The sequence below is a fragment of the Corvus cornix genome, chromosome 10, assembly GCF_000738735.6.
Source record: "Corvus cornix cornix isolate S_Up_H32 chromosome 10, ASM73873v5, whole genome shotgun sequence".
Classification (NCBI taxonomy): Eukaryota; Metazoa; Chordata; class Aves; order Passeriformes; family Corvidae; genus Corvus; species Corvus cornix.
The window spans coordinates 17,131,768-17,151,750 of record NC_046340.1 but is presented as its reverse complement, the minus strand read 5'-3'; the positions used below and the strand labels follow the sequence as shown (position 1 = coordinate 17,151,750).

At 41.5% G+C, this 19,983-nt stretch overlaps 2 protein-coding genes across 6 annotated transcripts in view; both read left to right on the top strand.

The window, feature by feature from the left end:
• DAPK2 (death associated protein kinase 2) overlaps positions 1–18,150 on the top strand; it is a 54,690-nt gene extending 36,540 nt beyond the window's left edge. For 3 of the 5 annotated variants that reach the window (XM_019280767.2, XM_010390764.3, XM_010390762.4), the window contains 3 exons: positions 2,037–2,189; positions 3,572–3,617; positions 4,521–6,189. In XM_019280767.2, the coding sequence (XP_019136312.1) occupies positions 2,037–2,189; positions 3,572–3,617; positions 4,521–5,156 (835 nt within the window). In that variant the 3' untranslated portion in view covers positions 5,157–6,189. Of the gene's footprint in view, positions 1–2,036; positions 2,190–3,571; positions 3,618–4,520; positions 6,190–8,464; positions 8,555–8,727; positions 8,809–9,359; positions 13,131–13,479; positions 13,530–17,584 lie in introns of those variants that run through there. The other 2 variants (XM_019280768.2, XM_019280770.2) reach the window with 2 other exon arrangements.
• HERC1 (HECT and RLD domain containing E3 ubiquitin protein ligase family member 1) overlaps positions 13,512–19,983 on the top strand; it is a 102,721-nt gene continuing 96,249 nt past the window's right edge. The window contains exon 1 of the mRNA XM_020583506.2: positions 13,512–13,529. The gene's annotated coding sequence lies outside the window, so the exon portion shown is untranslated. The remainder of the gene's footprint in view (positions 13,530–19,983) is intronic.

The window sequence follows — 19,983 nt, the reverse complement described above, 5'->3', positions numbered from 1 at the left end:
CACTTTTTATGGTGGGTGGGATCAGCTTGCCTGATATGCTATGGACTAGAATTGGCATGCCTTCAACTTGTATTGCCTCTTAATTTTAAAGCCTTTTGCTCAGAAGTGTTCTGAGTAAGTGGGGTGGGTCTCTGATACCACCTAGTTTAGCAAACGTGGCAGCAATCAAATGGATGTCATCATCAGGTGTAGAGATCAAAATGCATCCAAGTCCTCAATTCAGTAACTCTGGAGTGATTCAGTGGGTTGTAAGGGCAAAGCTTTTGTTACTGAGGTCTGCTGGTACATGTTTACAGGCACTGAGTCAGGAAAAAAGCTATTTGCATTGGATACTAGGATTTGAGAATCCACCCATTTCACAGATTTCAAAACTGAGTCCCAAAGAGGAAAAAAAGAAAAAAGAGAATAGAGCACTGTTGATTTTGGCTTCCAACAAAGGGCCAGAAGGTGGAATTACAGCTGTTTCATGGCATAATTTGGGGAAAGGGAAAAGAAACCAAGGCCCTAGGGCAGGTTTCCAAGCTTCAGTTTTGGAACAAAGCCCATGGTCTGTGGAGAGGTGCCTGCTTGTAGCCTTCTTTGTGGCCAGCAGAAATGGAACCAAGGCTTAAGAGGAAGTATGTAAATCCCTCTAAGCGTTGAGACTGACTGTGGTATTTGAGATGAAATTTACTGCATCAAAGACAACTGGAGGACCTCACTCATGCTGTCTTGCTGTGTCAGATGCTTTGGTGGTGTTGTATGATTGTAGAGGGGGAGGAAGCAGTTTATGCACTCAAGTGTTTATTCTGTGGATAAAACCACATGTGGTAGCTGGGGATTGGGGTGAAAGGTTTGGGTGGTCCCAATATAACTTTCTGCTTATTGCCCAATCTTCCCAGTTAACCTGGTAGTGGCAATACAGACAGGGTAAAAAGTATGTTGAGAGTGGGATCATGTAAGCAAATGGTTTAGTATTCAAAACCTCAGTTCAGTTCCCTGGAGTTTGCTGCAGTCCTGTTTTGAGCCTGCTGCATCCTGAAACTCTGTTATCAAAGCTGGACATAATAGACAAGCACAATAATAGCCCAGAAGATTATAAAAAGGGGTGAGATCAATTTCCTTGGTATAAATAACATTTCCCATAAAACAGGCTTTTGCAAGTCAGCATCCCTTTGTGTTGGGGGAGGAGGAGCCTGGAGGAAAGACAGGGCAGGAGGGGTCTGGGATGACTGTTCTGACACGAGTTTTATGGAGCAGAGGTACAGAGTCATCAAAGATGAAGGTCAACAGTCACAGCTGAGAGATAGGCAAAGCAGGAAAAAGGAAAGCTTTTTCTTCAGTAAAGATTGCGAAATGGTGTTTTATTATGATGCTGTCTCCTTGCAGTTGGAGCAGGGTGCCACAGAATGAAATTTTGTGTTTTTCAGAAACAGTTGGATTTTATTGCAGCCAAAGCCCTTTTGCTTGTGGATCCCTTTTACTGAGCAGCATGGCTCTACTTCCCCAGTGGAGTTGATCCCTAGGCAAGGCCACATGCCTGGCTTCTGATCACACATCATATTTTGCTTCCAGCTGAGAAAGGTCTCTTGGTTGAACCCCTTGTGTAGGGAATTCATAGTAGCTTTGCAGAGAGAAAAGAAATAGGGGGAGAGCTTTTCCTACCTGAAGAAAATCTGTAGAAACACTGCTTTATCTGCTTGAAGGTTGTAAAAGCTTCAGCCTGGTAGTCTTTGTGGGTTCACAGGGGTAGAGGCTCCTCAGCTGAAGCTTTTTCTAGTTTGATTAGCAATGACTTAAATGAGACATGAGAGGAGAATCAGTGCATTTCTCTCTGTGTGCATGCATTAGTGCTGCACTAGAGACCTTCAAGGCAAGTCTGGCTCATAACCACAGCTGTAGCGAGCCAAAGCTGGCTGTGTTTTTTCCTACATGCAGAGCTGCTTCAACACAAGAGCCACAAAAGTCCTAAGAGTGTATTCCACGGTCACTGTAATTTCATTAGGGGACTTCTGCTGTTTATTTTTCCAACTGATTCTTCTTTCTGGCTTATCTAGGCTTAGTGGTGCATCACCTTTCCTTGGAGAAACTAAACAAGAAACACTTGCCAACATCACAGCTGTGAAATATGATTTTGATGAAGAATTTTTCAGCAATACCAGTGACCTGGCAAAAGATTTTATTCAGAAACTACTGGTGAAAGATACACGGTAAGCAAATATTCAGAAAGACCCATTTATTTCTGAAATTAACCTGGTGAAATGTGGCTTGATAAGTGAAAAAGCTTTTCTTGCGGGGTGTATTGCTATTCAAGAGCAAGACAGGAGAATGCTGCTGTGACCCTAGTTAATCACTGCACCCAGAAACCCTGAGGAGAGGAACCAAATCTCCTCAGCTGAATGCCATTTTCAGGACTGAATTCTCACCTGAGTCAAGCTGGCACAACAGGGTATTGCTGAAAGGCTGAAAATGGCGTGCAGAATCTTGAGTTCAGGTTAACTACCACTCCACTATTTCAGTCTCTTATGCACCACTTGCAAGGAGGTGATATCCTCCCAGAATATGCCCCCAGTGGTGCAATGCCAGAAAATTACTACATGTGCTGCTAAGGAGTTGTTTTAATTCTCTGTGTCTGTGGCAGTCACCTAGAGTTTGTGTGAGAGCTATGCAGATCTTTGTTCCCAGGTTACAGGAACCACAGTCTTTTTTTTAGTTTTTCTTGCTTTTAATAAAACGCACACAGAAGTAGCATCTCTTTCCCTGTAACCTTCTTTGTCCTGGAGGAAAGTCAGACCATTGTGGTTCTTTCTAATGGCTTCATTAGGGGAGAAAATAGCTATGAGAGAGAAAGAGCTGTTCAGTCAAGATTTCTGCAAATCGTGAGGCCTCAGTCTGGGGCAGAGCAGGTGTTTGATGAGAGTTTTGCACAGGTCTAGCAGCTCCAAGGAGAAGTCAGTGATGTTGATATTTGTCCTGTGTACAGACATGGTGCCTGTGCAACGCTGTGTTTGTGTCTTTGATTCTTGGTGCTCTTAACGTGCTGTTCACCAAACCGCTCCAATGCAGAAAGAAGTTAGGTTTGATCCACTTTGATTAGGTTTGAAGTATTCCTTTCAGAAATGTTGTTTTCAGGAAACAACAGCTCCTGCAGTGCTATAATACCATGTTCCAAAGGACAGCTTTGGTATAATTAGTGTTGATTACCTCTGGTATAATTACTGTTGATTCAGACACAGTCATATCAAAGGTGTATAGCAAGAATGTATTTTCTAAGCATGTCAGATGAACAAAACAAAGGAATGTTGTATTACTTTTTATGGAAGGGTGCACAACAGTACAGGCATATTTTGATGAAGAATTAAAGTTGTGTGGAGTAAGAACAGTTACCTACTGAAGTTTAGAACAGTAACTAAACTACACACAGGCAGTGTGCCTCAAGGAGAAACATAACCGTGAAATTTGAGGGTTTGTCCTGGAATTATCGTGATAAATGCTTCATAGGAAGCCCGGGAGAAGTGTGAGTCAATGGACTTGTGTACCAAGTATTTTTTATTCAAGTCTTTGGGGTTTTTTTTGTGTTGTTGTTTTTTAGGAAGCGGCTGACAATTCAGGAAGCTCTTTCTCATCCATGGATAACGGTAAGACTGAATAAAGAAACAGATCTTAGTTTTTTCCATGAACAAAGCAGAGATCATATTCTCACTCTTACTGGTGTGTTAAATGGAAAACTGCCCTCTTTATACTTTGTGACGCTGGGTGACCCAAAGAGATGTACTGGGAGGAAATTGGTTGGGTCTGACCAAATCCTTGGATTTCTGCAAATTGCTTCTTTTATTATCATAACTTTCAAAAAGAGAGTAATAAGGTTCTGATGTTTATTGCACATTACAGTATCCCATATTGGACTGGGCTTTGCATTTTTCCATTCTTCTTTGTTTGCATGGGCATATACTGTGTGTTGGCTTCAGTGCTTTCTTGAATTGACAGTTGACTGCAATCAATATGGAAAATATAATTTCTCTCAAGAGAAACTGCTGTACAACATGTTCTGGTTTGCTTGCATTTGTGTGTCTGTATGTATTTTTTCATCATAAACATTGCTTGCTTATGTGGATAAGTCTCTTACTGAAAATACATTTAGCTAGTCTCAGCATGACTAATGAGGATTTTTGAAATTCAGTTTTTGCTTTGCATTGCACAAAACATTAATTGGAGTGGTTTTAGGGTTGTTGTTTTTCCTCGTACAAATATTGATAGTTTTGACACTGTTAACTGCTAAAAATTAGCATGAAAATAAGTTGCAGCCATGTTTTTTGCACTTGCCACATTGGAATGAATGCACATCATTGTCACATTCAGTTCTGGTCTTGTGTGTTTGGTGTTTGTTTCTTTTAATCAAATGCATGAAGGAAAATCTGTGTGAGCAAAGAATCTCCCAGCATTGTGGAAGCCCAGGCTGCATCCTTTGTGTAGAGCTTTTGAATTGCTGCAGTCTTGTAAACGTTCAGTAATATTGGTTCCTCTGTCTGACGACTCACCAGCTGAAAGATGAAACCAAAGTCCAGGAGAGCAAGAAGGTTGAGAACACACAGCTGAAGACGAAACGCCTGAGGGAGTACACCATAAAGTGCCACTCGAGCATGCCCCCCAATAACACCTACATCAACTTCGAGCGCTTTGCCCATGTCCTAGAGGACATTTCCCGTATGGAGAGGGGTTTCAGCACCTTGGCTGCATCCCATGATTCCTTGCAGGAGGACATGGATGCTCTGCTTTCCATTTATAATGAGAAAGAGGCTTGGTATAAAGAAGAGAGTGAAAGCGTGAGGCACAAGCTGTCCCAGCTGAAGTATGAATACCGTAAAATGGAGTCCCTGAAAAGACACTTGCATGATGATATCAAGGCTGTTGGTGCCAGCCTTACAGGCATATCTGGGAAGTACGCTGAGCTGCAGAGTCAGTATAAATCCCTCAGACAGGAACTTTCTGAGGAACTCAAGTGGATACAGGATTTAATGAGCAGTTTTCAACTGGAAAATGAAGCTTGTGTGAATGGAAACTTTGACTCTGTTTTCAACAAAGATATTAATGAATCACTAATGGAGCTGTTAAATAGATCTCACTGTGAAGAATTCCTTGCAGGGTTGAATCTTGATGTGGCAGAATCTCATCAGTAGCATTGAGATTGGGTGAAGTGCAGGGTTTGCTGCTTGTTTCAATGTACATCAGTTTAAAAATGTTCCAGTGCATAGATTCTACACAAAAATATGACCTAGAATTAAAGTAGAAGTTCTGATGTATTGCACAAGGTACTGACCAAAGCCATAATCTCCCAATGGTTTGTAGTGTTGAAGTTGTTGGGTTTTTTCCCTATGTTCAATGTCTGAACTTGCAGGAACAAGAGTATCACAGTGGTATGGACACATCTAACACCAAAGACTTTGGTATTGCCTATATTTTACTATGCATCCTGTATTACAATTCCTAAAGATTACTAGGTAATTAATATAGCATAAAGAATAAGTCAGTCTGTACTTACTAGAAAGTGGGTGCCTGGAAACAAATAAAAATCCCCTTATAGCCTCTTTGGCTGGCTGAAGGAAACAGTTGTGTAGCCCTGCTGCAGGCAGTTCTATACGCCTTATGAGAGAAATATTTGCAAAGGTGAAATCTGTCCTGTAAAATAAGCAAATGGTGTGTGTAGTAACTTAATATTTAGCTAGTACTGTGGAAATTCTCTGTGAAATGGCTGCCAATGAAGATTGTTAGGATTAGTGTTTAGGCCAGTTGTGCAGGGTGAACTCTTTTACCATCAGAGGTAAACTGAATTTCAAACTAAAGGATTCATCAACAGCTGAGTTTCCTGTCCTATACCAAAGAAATCCTATTCAAAAGACACCATTGGGAACTTGTAATGATCAAATGACTGTGTAATTTTACAGTGCAAATGTCAAAATGTCTGTTTTCTACAGTGAAGATGATTACAAAGCTACAACTAACTTAAATCTATGGTGTGACATTTGAGACTAGTGTTTTTGCTATAAAGATTTTTTTTTTCTTAGGTTTTAAAAAGTAGAAGAAAAGTCGACCCAACCTTGAATCATGCCCTGCTGTCTTGTATTTCAAAGAAGTCATTTGGTTATACTGTATTAATATGCACAGATGTACCAATCTTGTTTTTGAACACAATAAATAGTTATTTATGCAGGATGCAGTTGTTCCCTGATGGTTAGTGACTGAAAAAGATGCCAAGTTTCTGTGGACATTTCCTGCAAGGTGACTGTTGTGCAGCTACAAGAATCAGAGAGATAAAAGCTCAAGTCCACCTAGAGTGAATCTTTACATATATATATATATATATATATATGAGTATATCTTTCACTGCCCCTCCTCCCTCCTCCTTTTGCAGAGGAGTTAATGACCTAAATAAATTGAATTGTTGTTGTTGTTCCTAGCATGATTAAGAATAATGTTTCCTACTTTGAGATAAAAAGATAAAAGCATACTCTCGTCCAATTTGTGCAGAGTACAGTTGGACCCATTATTGCCATATCCTCACAAAGATGTGCAGAGGCTGATGCAAATTCAGAGTTGTGAAAACAGTTGTTCACTTGGGATATTGTTGCTCCCAACATTGTGCTTGAAGGAGGATGGAAACTGGATGTGCTCTCTGTGACATTGTTCTTGGCACAATATGTGAAATTTTCAAAAGCTTCAAAGTAGTGTAGATAGCCAGAATGTGACCCTGGCAAGCTGGTGTTGAATTGGGCTCTACTGTGACAAATAGTATTGAGAATTTTGCATGTGTCCATTTTTTATTGTCTCAGAATGCTTTTGCAGGTTCCTTTGAGCTGGAAGACCCATTAAAAACTGTCCAGGGAACTGGAACACAGGATTTTATTGTGAGGGAGAGAGCTTTAATTCCTAAAATGTAACTTAAAGCCTAGTGAGAGTTAGAATTTGCAGAAAACACTCTCAAGAAAGTCTGCCTCCTGTTACCCATCATCTGATATTCTTTGTTCATATAGATTTTCTTTATGAACAAATGCACTGGCACGATGCAAAGGAGCATTAAATGAGGCCACCTTGTTCCTGAGCATGTTTGGGTGAAGGTAATGTTGTTGTGACTCGGTCTTTGAGGCTAATCACACACTGCTTTTGAGAAGAGATCCTGATGATTGAGAGAATGGCCAGGTCACTGGATTGCAGGGTACTTAAAATGAGGTGGTTATTAGCAGTCTGCAGTAAAGTGAGTTATTTAGAGTTGGTGATGGTTCTGCTGCTGAATGGGCACTGGGAAATTTTTCATAATGATTGTACAGCTGACATTTAGCCAGTGACATTTTTTCCACTTCAAATTGATTTCTGCTTGCCTGTTGCACCATGCTGGCTGTTTGCAGCATGAGGAAGTTATATTTAATGCTTAACGGTCTCAGTTCTGTTGAATGCAAATGGTGTGTACATTTAAATGAGAAGGAGGCCCAGCTGATAGCTTGGCTCCTTGAACTACTGCTGAGATACCTGCAAAAGTGCTAAACCTACAGCATTTGATGAGAAAAGTGAATTTGTTGTCTCAAACATTTTAAATTCTTCTGCTGAAAAAGATGTTTAAACCTTCACTGACGTGTTTTCCATTCTCCTTCGGTAGTCTTGCTGCTTCAGGTGCATGGCTTGGTTGCATTCCAGTCCAGTTCAGTACAAGTATTTCTGTGTTATCCACCTCCTACATATGCAGATCAGAGCGGCTGGAATGGTTGTCACTCCATAATCTTTGAAGGGCTGATTCCTGGCCTTTCTCTTTTCACTCTTGCCTGATCTGGTTTTGAACCATTTTTTCTCTTAATCTGACAAGATTTGGTTATATGGTTTATTCAAATTTTGATGTGCTTTTGGAATTGAAATGTGCTTCATTTTCAGAAAGACTGTGTCAGGATTTGTGGAACATGTGTTCCTTAACACTAGGTTGACATCCAAAATGCTAGGCACATGTCTGAATTCTGACCTATATTGTTTTTTGTTCCTATTTTTCCATAGTCGTATATTGCAATTATTTTATTGCCAGGGTGTCAATGCCTTGTGCTCTCATACTCTGGCTGTGGTTAAAGGACAAAGCTGGAGGTTTTTCAGATAGCATGTATCCTTGTCACTAATACTATATGACAGCTAACTTTGTCCCATTTTATTACAGTGATGTCATCCAGAGAAATGGGAGATGGGGCAGGTGTGCACTGAGAAGCACATTAGCCACTTTACAGCGTGAAAGCATAGCCTTAGCACCCTCTAGTTCTAGGGTTTTATTTGAGATCAAAAGGATCCTGTCTAGGCCCAGAGCAGGCTAGATTTAATTCTTTTTCTTCTGCTTTTACCTGTATGAATCCACAGCTTCCCCAGCATTCTTTCAGCCAGCTCCAGTGCACATCAGGTATCTTGCATATTTTATGTACCAAAGGGAGCTGAACAATAAAATTGCTCTTTTATCTTCCAGCCCATGGACAAGCAACAGGCTTTGGTTCGGAAATCGTCTGTTGTTAACATGGAAAACTTCAAAAGGCAATACGCTAGAAGGCGATGGAAGGTATGACAAGCCTTTAATCCTTCTCACATATGGCTTCCCAAGCCTGATGGGATCAGAGGGCAAGATAGAGCTTGAATGTAAAATTGTAATAGGCAGTAAATTAATGAAATGTGTTTGGATATGTCTGCATTGGGTATGTGTGATCAGATTGTTTTTCTTCCCTCTCTCCACAGCTTTCATACCGTATCGTCTCGTTGTGCAACCACTTATCGCGTTCACTGGTGAAAAAGGTGCTAATACAAGATGAGAGTTCGGTAGGTACATTCCTTACACGGGGAAAAGAAGCAGTTTTACTGTGCAGTCATTTTTGCTGTCCTTACATGGATGCACAGCCCAACAGACAGCAGTGGCTTGGAGTGGGAAACCAGATAGGACCATGGCATCATTTGTGTCTTTAGTGCTGCATTTGTGTCTATTACTGTGACAAGAATCTTGTGCAGGGAGAGCCAGTGACTTGACGGACCTTCTAGGGGCTAACCACATTTATTGTAATGTGGAGCAGCAAGGAGCCTGTAGCATTGTAAAGGAGCAGCAAGGAGCCTGCAGATGACATTTGGATCCCATGGCAGTGACCATGGGGTGTGACTGAGATCCAAGCAGGCAGAGGGGAGTTCACTGCTCTTGTGCCCAGCTCTGTGATGGAGGGTGGGGGACCCTGGTACTGCCTGTGGCCTTCTGGAGTGAAACTGGGAGGGCTCTATTAGCTCTGCTCTTCTCAATAGATGATACTGATAATATTAGAACAGCATGTTTAAGAGCATGGTATCTCATTTACATAACAGAGACTGTGGCCTTTCTATTTCAGAGAAACTGTGAAAGTGACAGTGAGGATCTTTCACAAAGAAAAGCCCCTCTTCAGAGGAGAAGCAGCATATCATAATGGGATGAAAATTCCATGGGCAGGAGACAGGAAACTTTCATTCTTGCTGAAACAAGCAGCCCTGGCAGCAGACTCAGACTTCTTGTCTCAGTCCTTAGTATGATGCTTCTTGCTTCTCAAGCTACACCAACAGCTGGATGACAGTCTTAAATGCCTACTGAGCATTTTAGAAAATTGGGAATTGAGATTCCCAGGGAAAGGCTACAGCACAAGCACCAGCTGGAGTGCTTTTATATGTTGAGTGTTTCAGTGATACTTCAATCTATTTGTGATGTCAACTGCACTCAGGGTGTAGGGTTTCTACTGATATCTTTTGCTGCAGAATAATTCACATTCCGCACAGTGGTTAAGACTGTGTGCATTATTATTTCAGTCAGGGGAATTGCTGGTGAGTTTCAAGGAATTTTTTTAATGCAATTTTTATATTTGTTAATAGCTTAAATATTTGATGGCAGATATCTGTCAGGTTTTGTTAGCTGTGTGCAGTACTCTGTTATTGCTGTCACTGAAAAAAAAAATCACAATGCCATTACATATCATAACCTTGATTTTGTGAACCTGGCAGTAAACAGTTCTGAAATGCAACAAGAACTGTGCCCTGGCCATTGTGTCTGGCTGAGGACTATCACAACTCCCATTGCCAGTGTGAGTACAACTGACTGTGGCACTGAGGTAGGCAAAGGCAATTTTTGGATGAAAAAGAGAAAAAAATTCTGTAGTGATTTACATGCACCCAAATACAACATTTTCACAGGATGATAACAGGATGCCTCACCAGAAAAAGGGGCATTTAAAAACTTAAGGCATGTGAAGAAATAGTCTTTATTAGACTTTGTTATTGTTGTCAATATTATTTATTGTCAGCAAATTGGAGACTCATTAACACCTATTTGTATAGGTGCTGTTTACATGTAACCCAGACTGCAGACACCTGTATTTTATTCAGGGGGTTGTATCCAAAATTGAGGAAATAAGCACTTTGATATTGATGTAACATCTTTGCACAGGGAAGTTGCATCATTTTAACTATATTAGTTTCTAAGCCAGTATTGTTCAATTGGTACCAAAAAATGTGCACAGACTAGGGTATTTTTTCATTGAATGTATTTGCTGTTAGAAGTTCCTATTTATTTTGCCATTTAATAAATTAAAAATCAGAAAGCAAGTTATTAGAAACAACTATAGATGGATGAGGAAACTGGTTTTGTTTGGCTTTACACTTGTCACCTCTAGGCTGAGGTTTTAGACCAGAAGGTGTGAACTGGTGTTGAAAACTAGTATCAGCTTAATTTTGATGGCTTCCAGTTTCTAAGAAATAAAAATATGCTATGTTTATTTGTAATTTTGTATCCTTGCTTAGTTAGAGACTAAAATGCAGTTGATAAGAAATTATTTCTGTGAAAAGAAGGACATGTAGGAGAAGCTTTGTAGGAGAGAGACAGAAAGTAGGCTTTGATGGAAGAAACAAAATGAAGGAGGGGGTGGGAGGAAAAAAGCAGTGGAGGGGAATGAGAATGAGAGGAACGTGAAGGTGAGCCTGGACTGGGAAAGTTGCAGGAAAGGAAAGAGAATGTGGATATATGAATTGTGGAACCTGGAAAGTGAATGTCTCTGCAAATTTGGCACTGCATTTTTATACTATTTATTTAATTTCTTTTTATTTCATATCTTGTGCTGCCAAGGCCTGTGACGTGCCTGGTCAAGGGATAAGGTGCAGGGCATGGGCTTCTCTTCATATTCAATTAAAAGGCATATTTCTGAACTTTCTGTTTAATTCTTGAGACAGAATGCTCAAAAAGTGTGGTAGTAATGTATGTATTAAGAGGGAGCAGTAACAGGGAAACCTGAGGTTTCAGTGTATCCTGATTTCAGCTGGAATAGAGTTAATTTTCTCCTTAGTAGCTGGTACAGTGCTGTGGTTTAGATTCAGTATGAGAATAATGTTGTTGATAATATCCTGATGTTTTAAGCTGTTGCTGAGTAGTGTTACCCTAAGTCAGGACTTTTCTGTTTCCCATGCTCTGCTGGTGAGGAGGTGCACAAAAAGCTGGGAGGGACCATAGCCAGGGACAGCTGACCCAAAATTGTCAAAGGGATATTCCAGTTCATGGAATGTCATGCTTGGTATGTAAACTGGGGTGAGTTGGCTGGGAGCCACAGATCACTGCTCAGGGATGGGCTGGGCATTCATCAGTGGGTGATTAGTTATTTGCATTGTGCATCACTTGTCTTTCCTGGGTTTTATTCCTCTCTTTTCCTTTCCATTATTATTAATTATTATTATAATATTTTGCTTTTCAATATTTTTTGTTCAATTACAAAACTGTTCATATCTCAAAGTAACTCTTGAGGTTTGATTTCCAATTCTCCTCCCCACCAGGGCCAGGGGAAGGTGAGCAAGGGGCTGTGTGGGACCTAGTTGCCAGTTTGAGTTAAACCATGGCAGTATCCAGAGGGAATCTTTCATAAACAGAACACTAAAAAGATATATTTGGATAAAAAGCCACCCAGCTTACCTACCAAATTTTACTTTCTGCTTTCCCAAAGAAATGGAAAACCAAAGAGACTCCAAGCCAGTGGTATTTATCTGAATTTCTGGACTTTAAATAAACACCTTTAGTTTCCAAATTTGAGATTGTGGGATGTGTATGTAAATTATACTTCTGAAAATTAAGCCCTGGTTAAAATAGGTGTTATGGGATCAGGATTGTGCTTTCAAGGAGATGGGGTCATTCTCATGTAAAATCCTAGCAACTATTGAGAAAGATGGGACACAGCAGAAAGGCAGACAGAGGAGTGCAAGGCTGTATAAAGCCCTGGCTTATTAATTCTACCTTTATAAAGATGTAAGGTGGTGTTTTAACAAAGACATTATAGACAGTTCATGGTGTTCGGTCTTCAGTCATCTTTGTGCCCAGGTGACCTAAGGCCAGGCCTTTCTCTCTGGCGCTCAGTCACTCCACATGGCTCCTGAGCAATTTCATTGCACAGAAACCACAACATGCAGCACTCTTGTCCAGCCAAACTATTCCAGGTAGGAGCACGCTGGGAGTGTAGAATCTCTTGTTCTCCAGACTAATGTTTGTGATTCGTTAGGAAGTTTTACAGTGTTTTCCCAGCTGTGGTGGTCTCTGTGTTGATCGCCCTGTCTGTTCTATGAGGTGAAAGCATGATTGTGCTGCTTCCAGCACTGGCAGGAGGACACCTGCTCTGGGCAGGGGTTGGTCTAATACTTCACCATTGGTGGGTTTGGAACAACAACCTACAGGTTCCTTTCAGTAAGGGGCAAAAAAACCCCGAAAGGCATGGAAGGAAAGGGAACATTAAAAGAATATGTGTTACAGAATTTGCTTTGCTGGAAGAGAAAAATCTATTTTCTGTGTATTATTCTGTGTTTTGCAGTAGGGAACCTGGAGAGAAATAAAGTGATATTCTGGGGGGAAAAAAAGAAAAAACACAACAAAAAAACCACAAAAACCCACAAGTATTTTTATTAAAGTATGGCTATTTGGCTATTTTTATTTTAGTGGTGATGTTTTTTAATCCACCTATATTTTTATTAAGAGAAACACTCTTGGGTTTTTTCAAATTATTTTTTTTTTTTTTTTTTTTTTGGTGCCTGGAAATAGTACAGACTGTCAAAAATAGCAGAGATATTTGTTATTCTGATTTGCTAATAAAAGTTTGCAAAGCAAGGACGGGTGTGTGTCTGTGTTTCCACGCACGCGGGCCCGAGCTCGGGGAGCGGGGCCTGAGGCGAGGGCCATCAGCCGGAGCTGTGGAGCCCCTGAGGGGTGGAAGCGGCAGCGGGAGGGAGCGGGCCCGTAACCGGCGGCACCGGGGCGGGTTTGTGCCGTCCCTGCCCCTCAGTGACGGCCCTCTGGGGGTGAGGGTGAGTTTATCGGGGAGCAGGTGGCAGGAGGGCCGCTCTGGGGCTGCGGAGGAAGCCGCCGCCGTGGCACCGGCTAGCCTTGTGGCCCGAGGGGGCTCGTAGGGGTGCTGAGACAAGGCTTGATGGGCCTGATGGACCGTACTTCCCCCTTAGGACCGAGGTCCCCACAGCGCAGCCTGGTGTCCTGGACCCTTGGCAGTGAGGTAAGCCCGGCGACTGTCGACCCCAGCAGTTCTGCTATTGCTGCCCTCACCTCTGGTCTGTGCTGTCTTACTCAATTTACTTTTGCTTGCTCCTTTTTTCTTTTAATAAGAGGTTTTGTTCCTATCCAGTTTTGTATGTAAATCGAGGAAGCTGTGTGTCTAGGGAAAAGGAGGTAATATATTTAACAATGTTCAGTTGAGACTCAAAGAACTTGGAAGCATTTATCTTCCCTCTCTCATTTCTATATGGTCACTGTAACTGGCTGACATTCTCTGTATTTCTCCCTTAAATGTCTACTTTGTCTTCACATAAACTTCAGACTTTAACAACTTCAGTTCTCAGGTGGTAGGTAATAGGTAATTTGCAGCATGTGTGTTTTCGTGAGAAGAGTTAAAGAGGGTCAGGTGCACCTGGTTGCTGGGCGGGGCTGGCAGGGAACCATCACCTGGAAGTGATCATGAGCATGATGAAGTGATATTACAGCAAACCTCATCCAGCTGGGGCACGAAGCGTAGGAGGCTTGTGGGGGATGGCCAGAGCTGTACCCCAGCTGGAATGACTAGGTGTGTTGCTGAGGCTCGGAGGCAAAAGTTTGGCTGCGAGGCAGAGTTCCTGATGAGCCAAGAATGTGAAGGTTTCAGATGGACAAGAAGCTAAGGTCTTTGTCACAGTGAGTAACTGCTAAGGGAAGGGTGGATTGAGGAGAAGCCTTGGGGAGCCCTGATGGAGTGGAGAATGGGCTTTGGCTGTGTGAGAAGAAGGGAAGGAATGGCTGAGCTTGCTGTAGGGCTGGTGTGTGCACAGGGGTCTGTGACCATGCCCTGTGCACAGTGTACCCCATATCAGAAACATGGGTGGTTCAGGAGCCTAAGCATGGACCTAGGGCTCTACCTGCAACTCCTTGTGCCAGAGCCTGCTCAAGTGTCTCCTCACAGTGTCATTGCTGCTGTAGGTTGCTGTTATTTTTGAGGGGTAGTTGCAGAGACTGTCACTGAGCATTAGCTTTTTATAGCAGTTTGCTCTAACTTGTGACCATCCATCTCAGAAGTGTAACATTTTCCCGTTCTACTTGGAACTGAGCTCAGTCACGGCCTTTTTAGGGTGGGATGTATCTGCTCAACAGAGAAGCTAAGAAAAATAGTGTCACATCAGTATTTCCTAAAATACATTTTTTCCCCAAGGATGAACCTCATGAGCTACATACAATGCTTTGTTAAAAATAATTGTTTGAAGTATCTTGTGTGTGTAAACTGTCTTAATATAAGAATTATTTGGTAAGAAAAAAGCTTTTAGGTAATTCAGTTACCTTTTAAATCTTTTTGCTCTATCTACATAAAATATGCTGTAATGTATTGGTATGAAACTTGAATTTAATTAGATTTACTGTTTTGAAGCATGGAAAAGCCTTTCTGATTTTTAGCTTAGAGCCTCTCATTCAGTTAACAAAGGACAGGAAATGCTAAATTAGGTTTAGTCCTAGTCATGCAATTCAAGTAAGAGAAAAAACAACATAAGGAAACAGTTTTGGTCTTGGTGCTGAGCCTTAGTCTTGTCTTAGTTTATGCTGGGCCTTTAAAAGCTGTAGCATATGAAGTTAAGTCCTTAGAAGTCTGCAACAAGTGAAGTCTGATTTTGAAATGTGAATGACTCAAAGCTCATGATCATGTAAAGTTGGGAATATGTAATGCTACTCTGTCATCTGGAGTGCTCCATTTCCCTGCATCTGCACCTGGATCAAAGCAGGAAGAAGGGCTTTTCTCAGTCTGGCACAGGAGCACTCTGTAAGCCAGTGGTAGTGGAAGTCAGTAGTTAAATATGCAGTGTTCCCTGCACAGTGTTGGTCTGTGCCTCTATTTATGCTCCTATGAGCAAATAAAAAAATTAGAGATTCCAAATCCTTTCCTGGAATTTGGTTATTCTGCTATGAAGAAATCCTACAGGTGTCTGTAGGACATCTGGAACGACATAAAGTAGGCAGCTGTGTAGTTGAAGTAGATCCAAAGCCGGTTAGTGGGGGCAGATCAGTTACCAAATATGGTGTGTCATGCCAGGGATCAGAAGTTGACTCTGTTGGTTAACAGACTTGTGACTTGTGGCCCAAGGTTGTACTGTTACGGAAGTACTGACCTACATTTGGGTTTTTGGTTTGTTTGGGGTTTTTTTGTTTTTTTTTAATCCTTAAGACTGAATTCATAGAGCTATTCCATTTGACTTGCACAATGTTGGAAAAAATATAACGTACAGGAGAACATATGATCTTCCAAAGTTATTAATGTGGAGTCACTATAATGCCATTGTAAATGGAACCATGGTAAATGAAATGACTGATCAGTTAGCAGATCTCTGGTTTTGGGCTTTCTAGAGCATGTAAGACAATTTATGATTTTCTTGAGGAGTGTATCCTGGTGTTACTGATGGAGAGGTAAAAATAGTCATGTATGTGGAGCTGCAAGGACTTCAGCTTTTGCTGTAGTTGGTAAATACGGATTTTTTCAGACTGCAGCTGGAGGAAGCTGGGTAGTGCTGCTTACAGGAGGGACAGCTGTGTTTTCTGCACACAGAGATGTCTCAGACGCAGGGAAGTTGAACCAGTTCTGTCCTTCAGAAGCCTCTGCTCTCTGGAGCAGAAGCCACTTGTTTCCTTCCTGTAGTTTCTCTTCATATTTAGCTGTAACAGCTGCATTCCAGAAGTGATTTCTGGGGTCTCAGTGCTTGGAGCCACTGGATGTCACCTTGTTTTGCTCTGAAAGCTGAGGCCATTTAGTCTGCAATGGTGTGTGCTTCTAAGGCATTTGAGCTAAAATACAGAAATGGTCTCTGTGTGCCTTGTGGCTACCAGTGGTGCCACCCCTTCTCAGCTAAGAGCTCTCAACACCAGGGTAGTCACAAATGCTCCCTCCCTGTGCTCTGAGCAACCTCAAAGTGCAGTGAGCGAGAGAGAAACAGCAGCACCTTTCCTAGCTGTGTTGAGTGAAGGACTTGGCCATCCCCACAGGAGAAGCTTGGGGCCTGATTCCAGCTGACAGTTCAGGGCTACCTCCAGAGGCAGACACTCTCCCACAGTCCAGTACAGCACTGAAGGAAAGAAGCCCTCATGAGGAGTTAGGCTTCAGGCCTGCAGTTTTTATTCTGAGAGTCATCTAGGGGCCATTAATAATTATGGAAATGTTTTTCTATCATCTGTAGAATGATTTGAGTGCTATGAAAGCACTTGAAAAGCTTTTTTAAAATTTTTTTAATGGTGTGGAAAAGCAGCTGCAGTTGTTCAGCTTAACCTGGTGTAGTAAGTCCCTGCTCTTCAGTGTCTTTTTTTGTAGGGACTGAATGCACTTCAGAGGGCAGGCAGTTTGTTGGATATGCTAATTAAAAATTGTAGAGTCACACCAGGAGTTTTGAACATTGGCACATATCGAAGTTGCTGGTTTTAGTGGAAGAGTTCTTAGAGCCTCCCAAACATGGGTGGGATGCACCTTAGCTGGCAGAGACTGCATACCATAGCACAGACTAAGTGCTTGAGATAGCCTTATCAGTGAGATCCATATGTTCATAAGGAACATCTGCCAGCTTTCACTTTTCATAAAATACTGTGGAAAAAACGGATGCGGTTTTCATGAAAATGAAAAGTTTGATTTTTGCGTCATAAGTGCTGAAGAGGCAGAAAACACAAGTTCAATGCATATATTCTACTTAGGAATGATGGTTTGGGGCAGATGGGATGGGGAGGTGGGGTTTCAATCACTTCTGAAACAGCAGTGATCTTCTGTAAGAATATCTGGAAGGGAAAGACCTCTGAACAAAATCTCTAGGGACCAGAATGAAGATAAGTGTGCTAGTACGCCTCTAAATGATCAAACAAGGGAGTATGTTTGCAAGAGTCTGTGGGTTCCTTTCTTACTGTCTTGCTTTTGATGCACATTTCTTGCCTTGTTCTCCTCACCCCAAACTGTACGTCCACTCAGATTTTTCATTTCAAGGAGCACTGATTTTTATTTCTTTTAAAAGACATACTGGAAGAATTCCAGATGTTCATTCTGTTTGTTTTGAAAATCAACAGGCTACAGACTGTTACAAATGGGACTGAGAATTTTTTTTTCCCCATTGATGATGATGATGATGAACATTTATTCTGTTTAATGGATTTGGCTCCACTGAGTAAAGTAAAACCTAATGGAGTGTTCATCTGAGTTTCATTTTTGGTAAGTTCAGGTAACAGTTATGTGGGCCAAAAAGCCCTGTGGGGAAACAGAGGCTGTTTCACCACCGGATGTCATGCCAAGCCCATGTGTCTTTGTTTAGAACTATCTGTGCAAGTAATTTATGTCCAGTGTTAAAGGTAGACCAAGCAGGATCTCACACCACTGAACCTATTTGCTGCTAGAAAACTCTTATTAGCAAAAGAGGGCAGTAAAAATCTCTTCTGTCAACTTAAGCCTGAAATAAAATCACAGCAATACCTGAATGTCACAAAAATGGCAATGGTGCCCGCAAGTTTGGGACATGACTTTCAATGACTTTTGGGACAGGATCTTCGTGACAAAACCTGCACTGGTAGTCTGCATGCCTCAGCTTCAGTCAATTTCTGTAATTGAAATTAATTAAAATACTTATGACCTGCTGTGATATGAAGTGTCTGTCTCTCCCTTTGTTGGTGGTGTTACTGCTCGTATGAAAGGGGATGCCTGATCTTTAATAAACTGCATGATCTGCAGGAACTTTGAAAGATTCTGGCAGAACAATACTAGTATTTGGGAGACACAGATGAGCAGTTCAGCTCCAGCAGGTGAATTTTAGCAAGGAAAAGGACTGACCTGTCCTTGTTAGTGTTTTTGTGAACACTGGAGCTTCTTAGAAAACATGCTGGAAAATCAGAGGGCCACATTCTGGGGGTTGCTGATATGTATCAGGAGCTGCTCTATGTATCTCAGGTAAGTGGTCCCTTGCATAGAACTGAAGCAGCTGTATGCCCTTGTTTTGAGTGGTGATTATTAGAGAGACACCATCTTTGCCCCCTAAAAGGATATCCAGTGTACAGTACATTTAAGGGGAGGGAGCTGACAAGGTACTACTTATCTGCAAGATGTTATTTATCTGCAAGTGGCAGATAAATACTCTTCTAAGGCTGTGGTGGATGTAGCGCTTCCTTCTCCTTCTGTCATCACTTCTGCAAAACGTAGCCTGGAAGAGACACTCTGAGTGATAAAACTCTTATCACTCCAAATGGCACTGACCGGAGTGTGGGATTTCTAGGCTCACCAGATAACAGGGCTGATGGAGGGAATCCTTTGGGCTCCAGAAGGGCGACTAAAGGCCTAAAGGAGACTTGCCGAGCAGTCCCCGCATGGTTTGGCTTATGTTCCTGACTGCACCCAGAGATCATCTGTGAAAAGAATTAGATTCTTTTCCACTCCCTAGTGGAAGAATCAGTGAAAATCCCTCTTCTGCGACTGTAGCAAACAAATTTTCCTCAAGAAAAAGCTGTGTTTTGTGGGACCAAAAGGCACCTTTCAAAACAGGTATTCTAGTATCTTTGTTTACGTCTCCTACTTGAGCATCAAATGGGCTCAGTGGGGCTTTCCTGGCAAACTGATAGAGCACATGGCCCTAAGTGACTAAATCAGCCTGAATCCATTTCTCTCCACTGCTTGTGAGCAACACAGATGGTACTGATTCAAGTAAATACACCTCACATGGCAAAGCTTGCTGTGCTATGCATTACACCTGTGCCAAGACCAGAGAGTGGGTTCTGAAAGGTGCTTTCCCTATTGAATCTCTGCACCTGAATTTAAGGCTGATGAAGCAGTTGACAAAATAAAAAAAAATAATCAAAATTTGTTAGGGAGTTCAATTAAACCATTGTATAGTAAGTATTATTAAGAGGTGGCTGAAATGTTATTTCTCTTGGCCTTGGTTAGTACCAGTGTCTATCTTAGTCTGCTTTGAAGCTAATTAAACCTAAGCCTGCAAGGTTATGTGCAATAATTAAGAAAATAAGAATTAATTAATAAAATCAAGAAAAATCTGCTTCGGAACCAAAATGTGTAACTGCTTAGTGTAAGACAAAAAAACCTACAACTAGCTGTAGTTCTTCAGGATGTATTTCTTCTCAGAAGAAATGGAAAATCTGTATGGAAATTGAGCAAAATGAACTTCCAACACTTATGGGAATCTTAAGAATCAGTTGAAAAGCCAGTTTTCTGTATTGAATCAACACGAGTGTTCATTCATTATCAAGTTAAGATGTTTTATTTGGTAACAAAGGAAAGCTTAGAATGTTTAAATGCTCCTTCACACAGGTTTCCACTCACCCCACCGGGCCTCTTAGGCTTTTTTGTATTTGTAGCAGCTTTGCTTAACAACTCCCTAGAGAAACAGAGAACAAAAGATGACACAGAAATTTTCTAAGAAATAATAAAATTTCTAAAATCACCAAATTAAAAAAAACAGAATTATGAA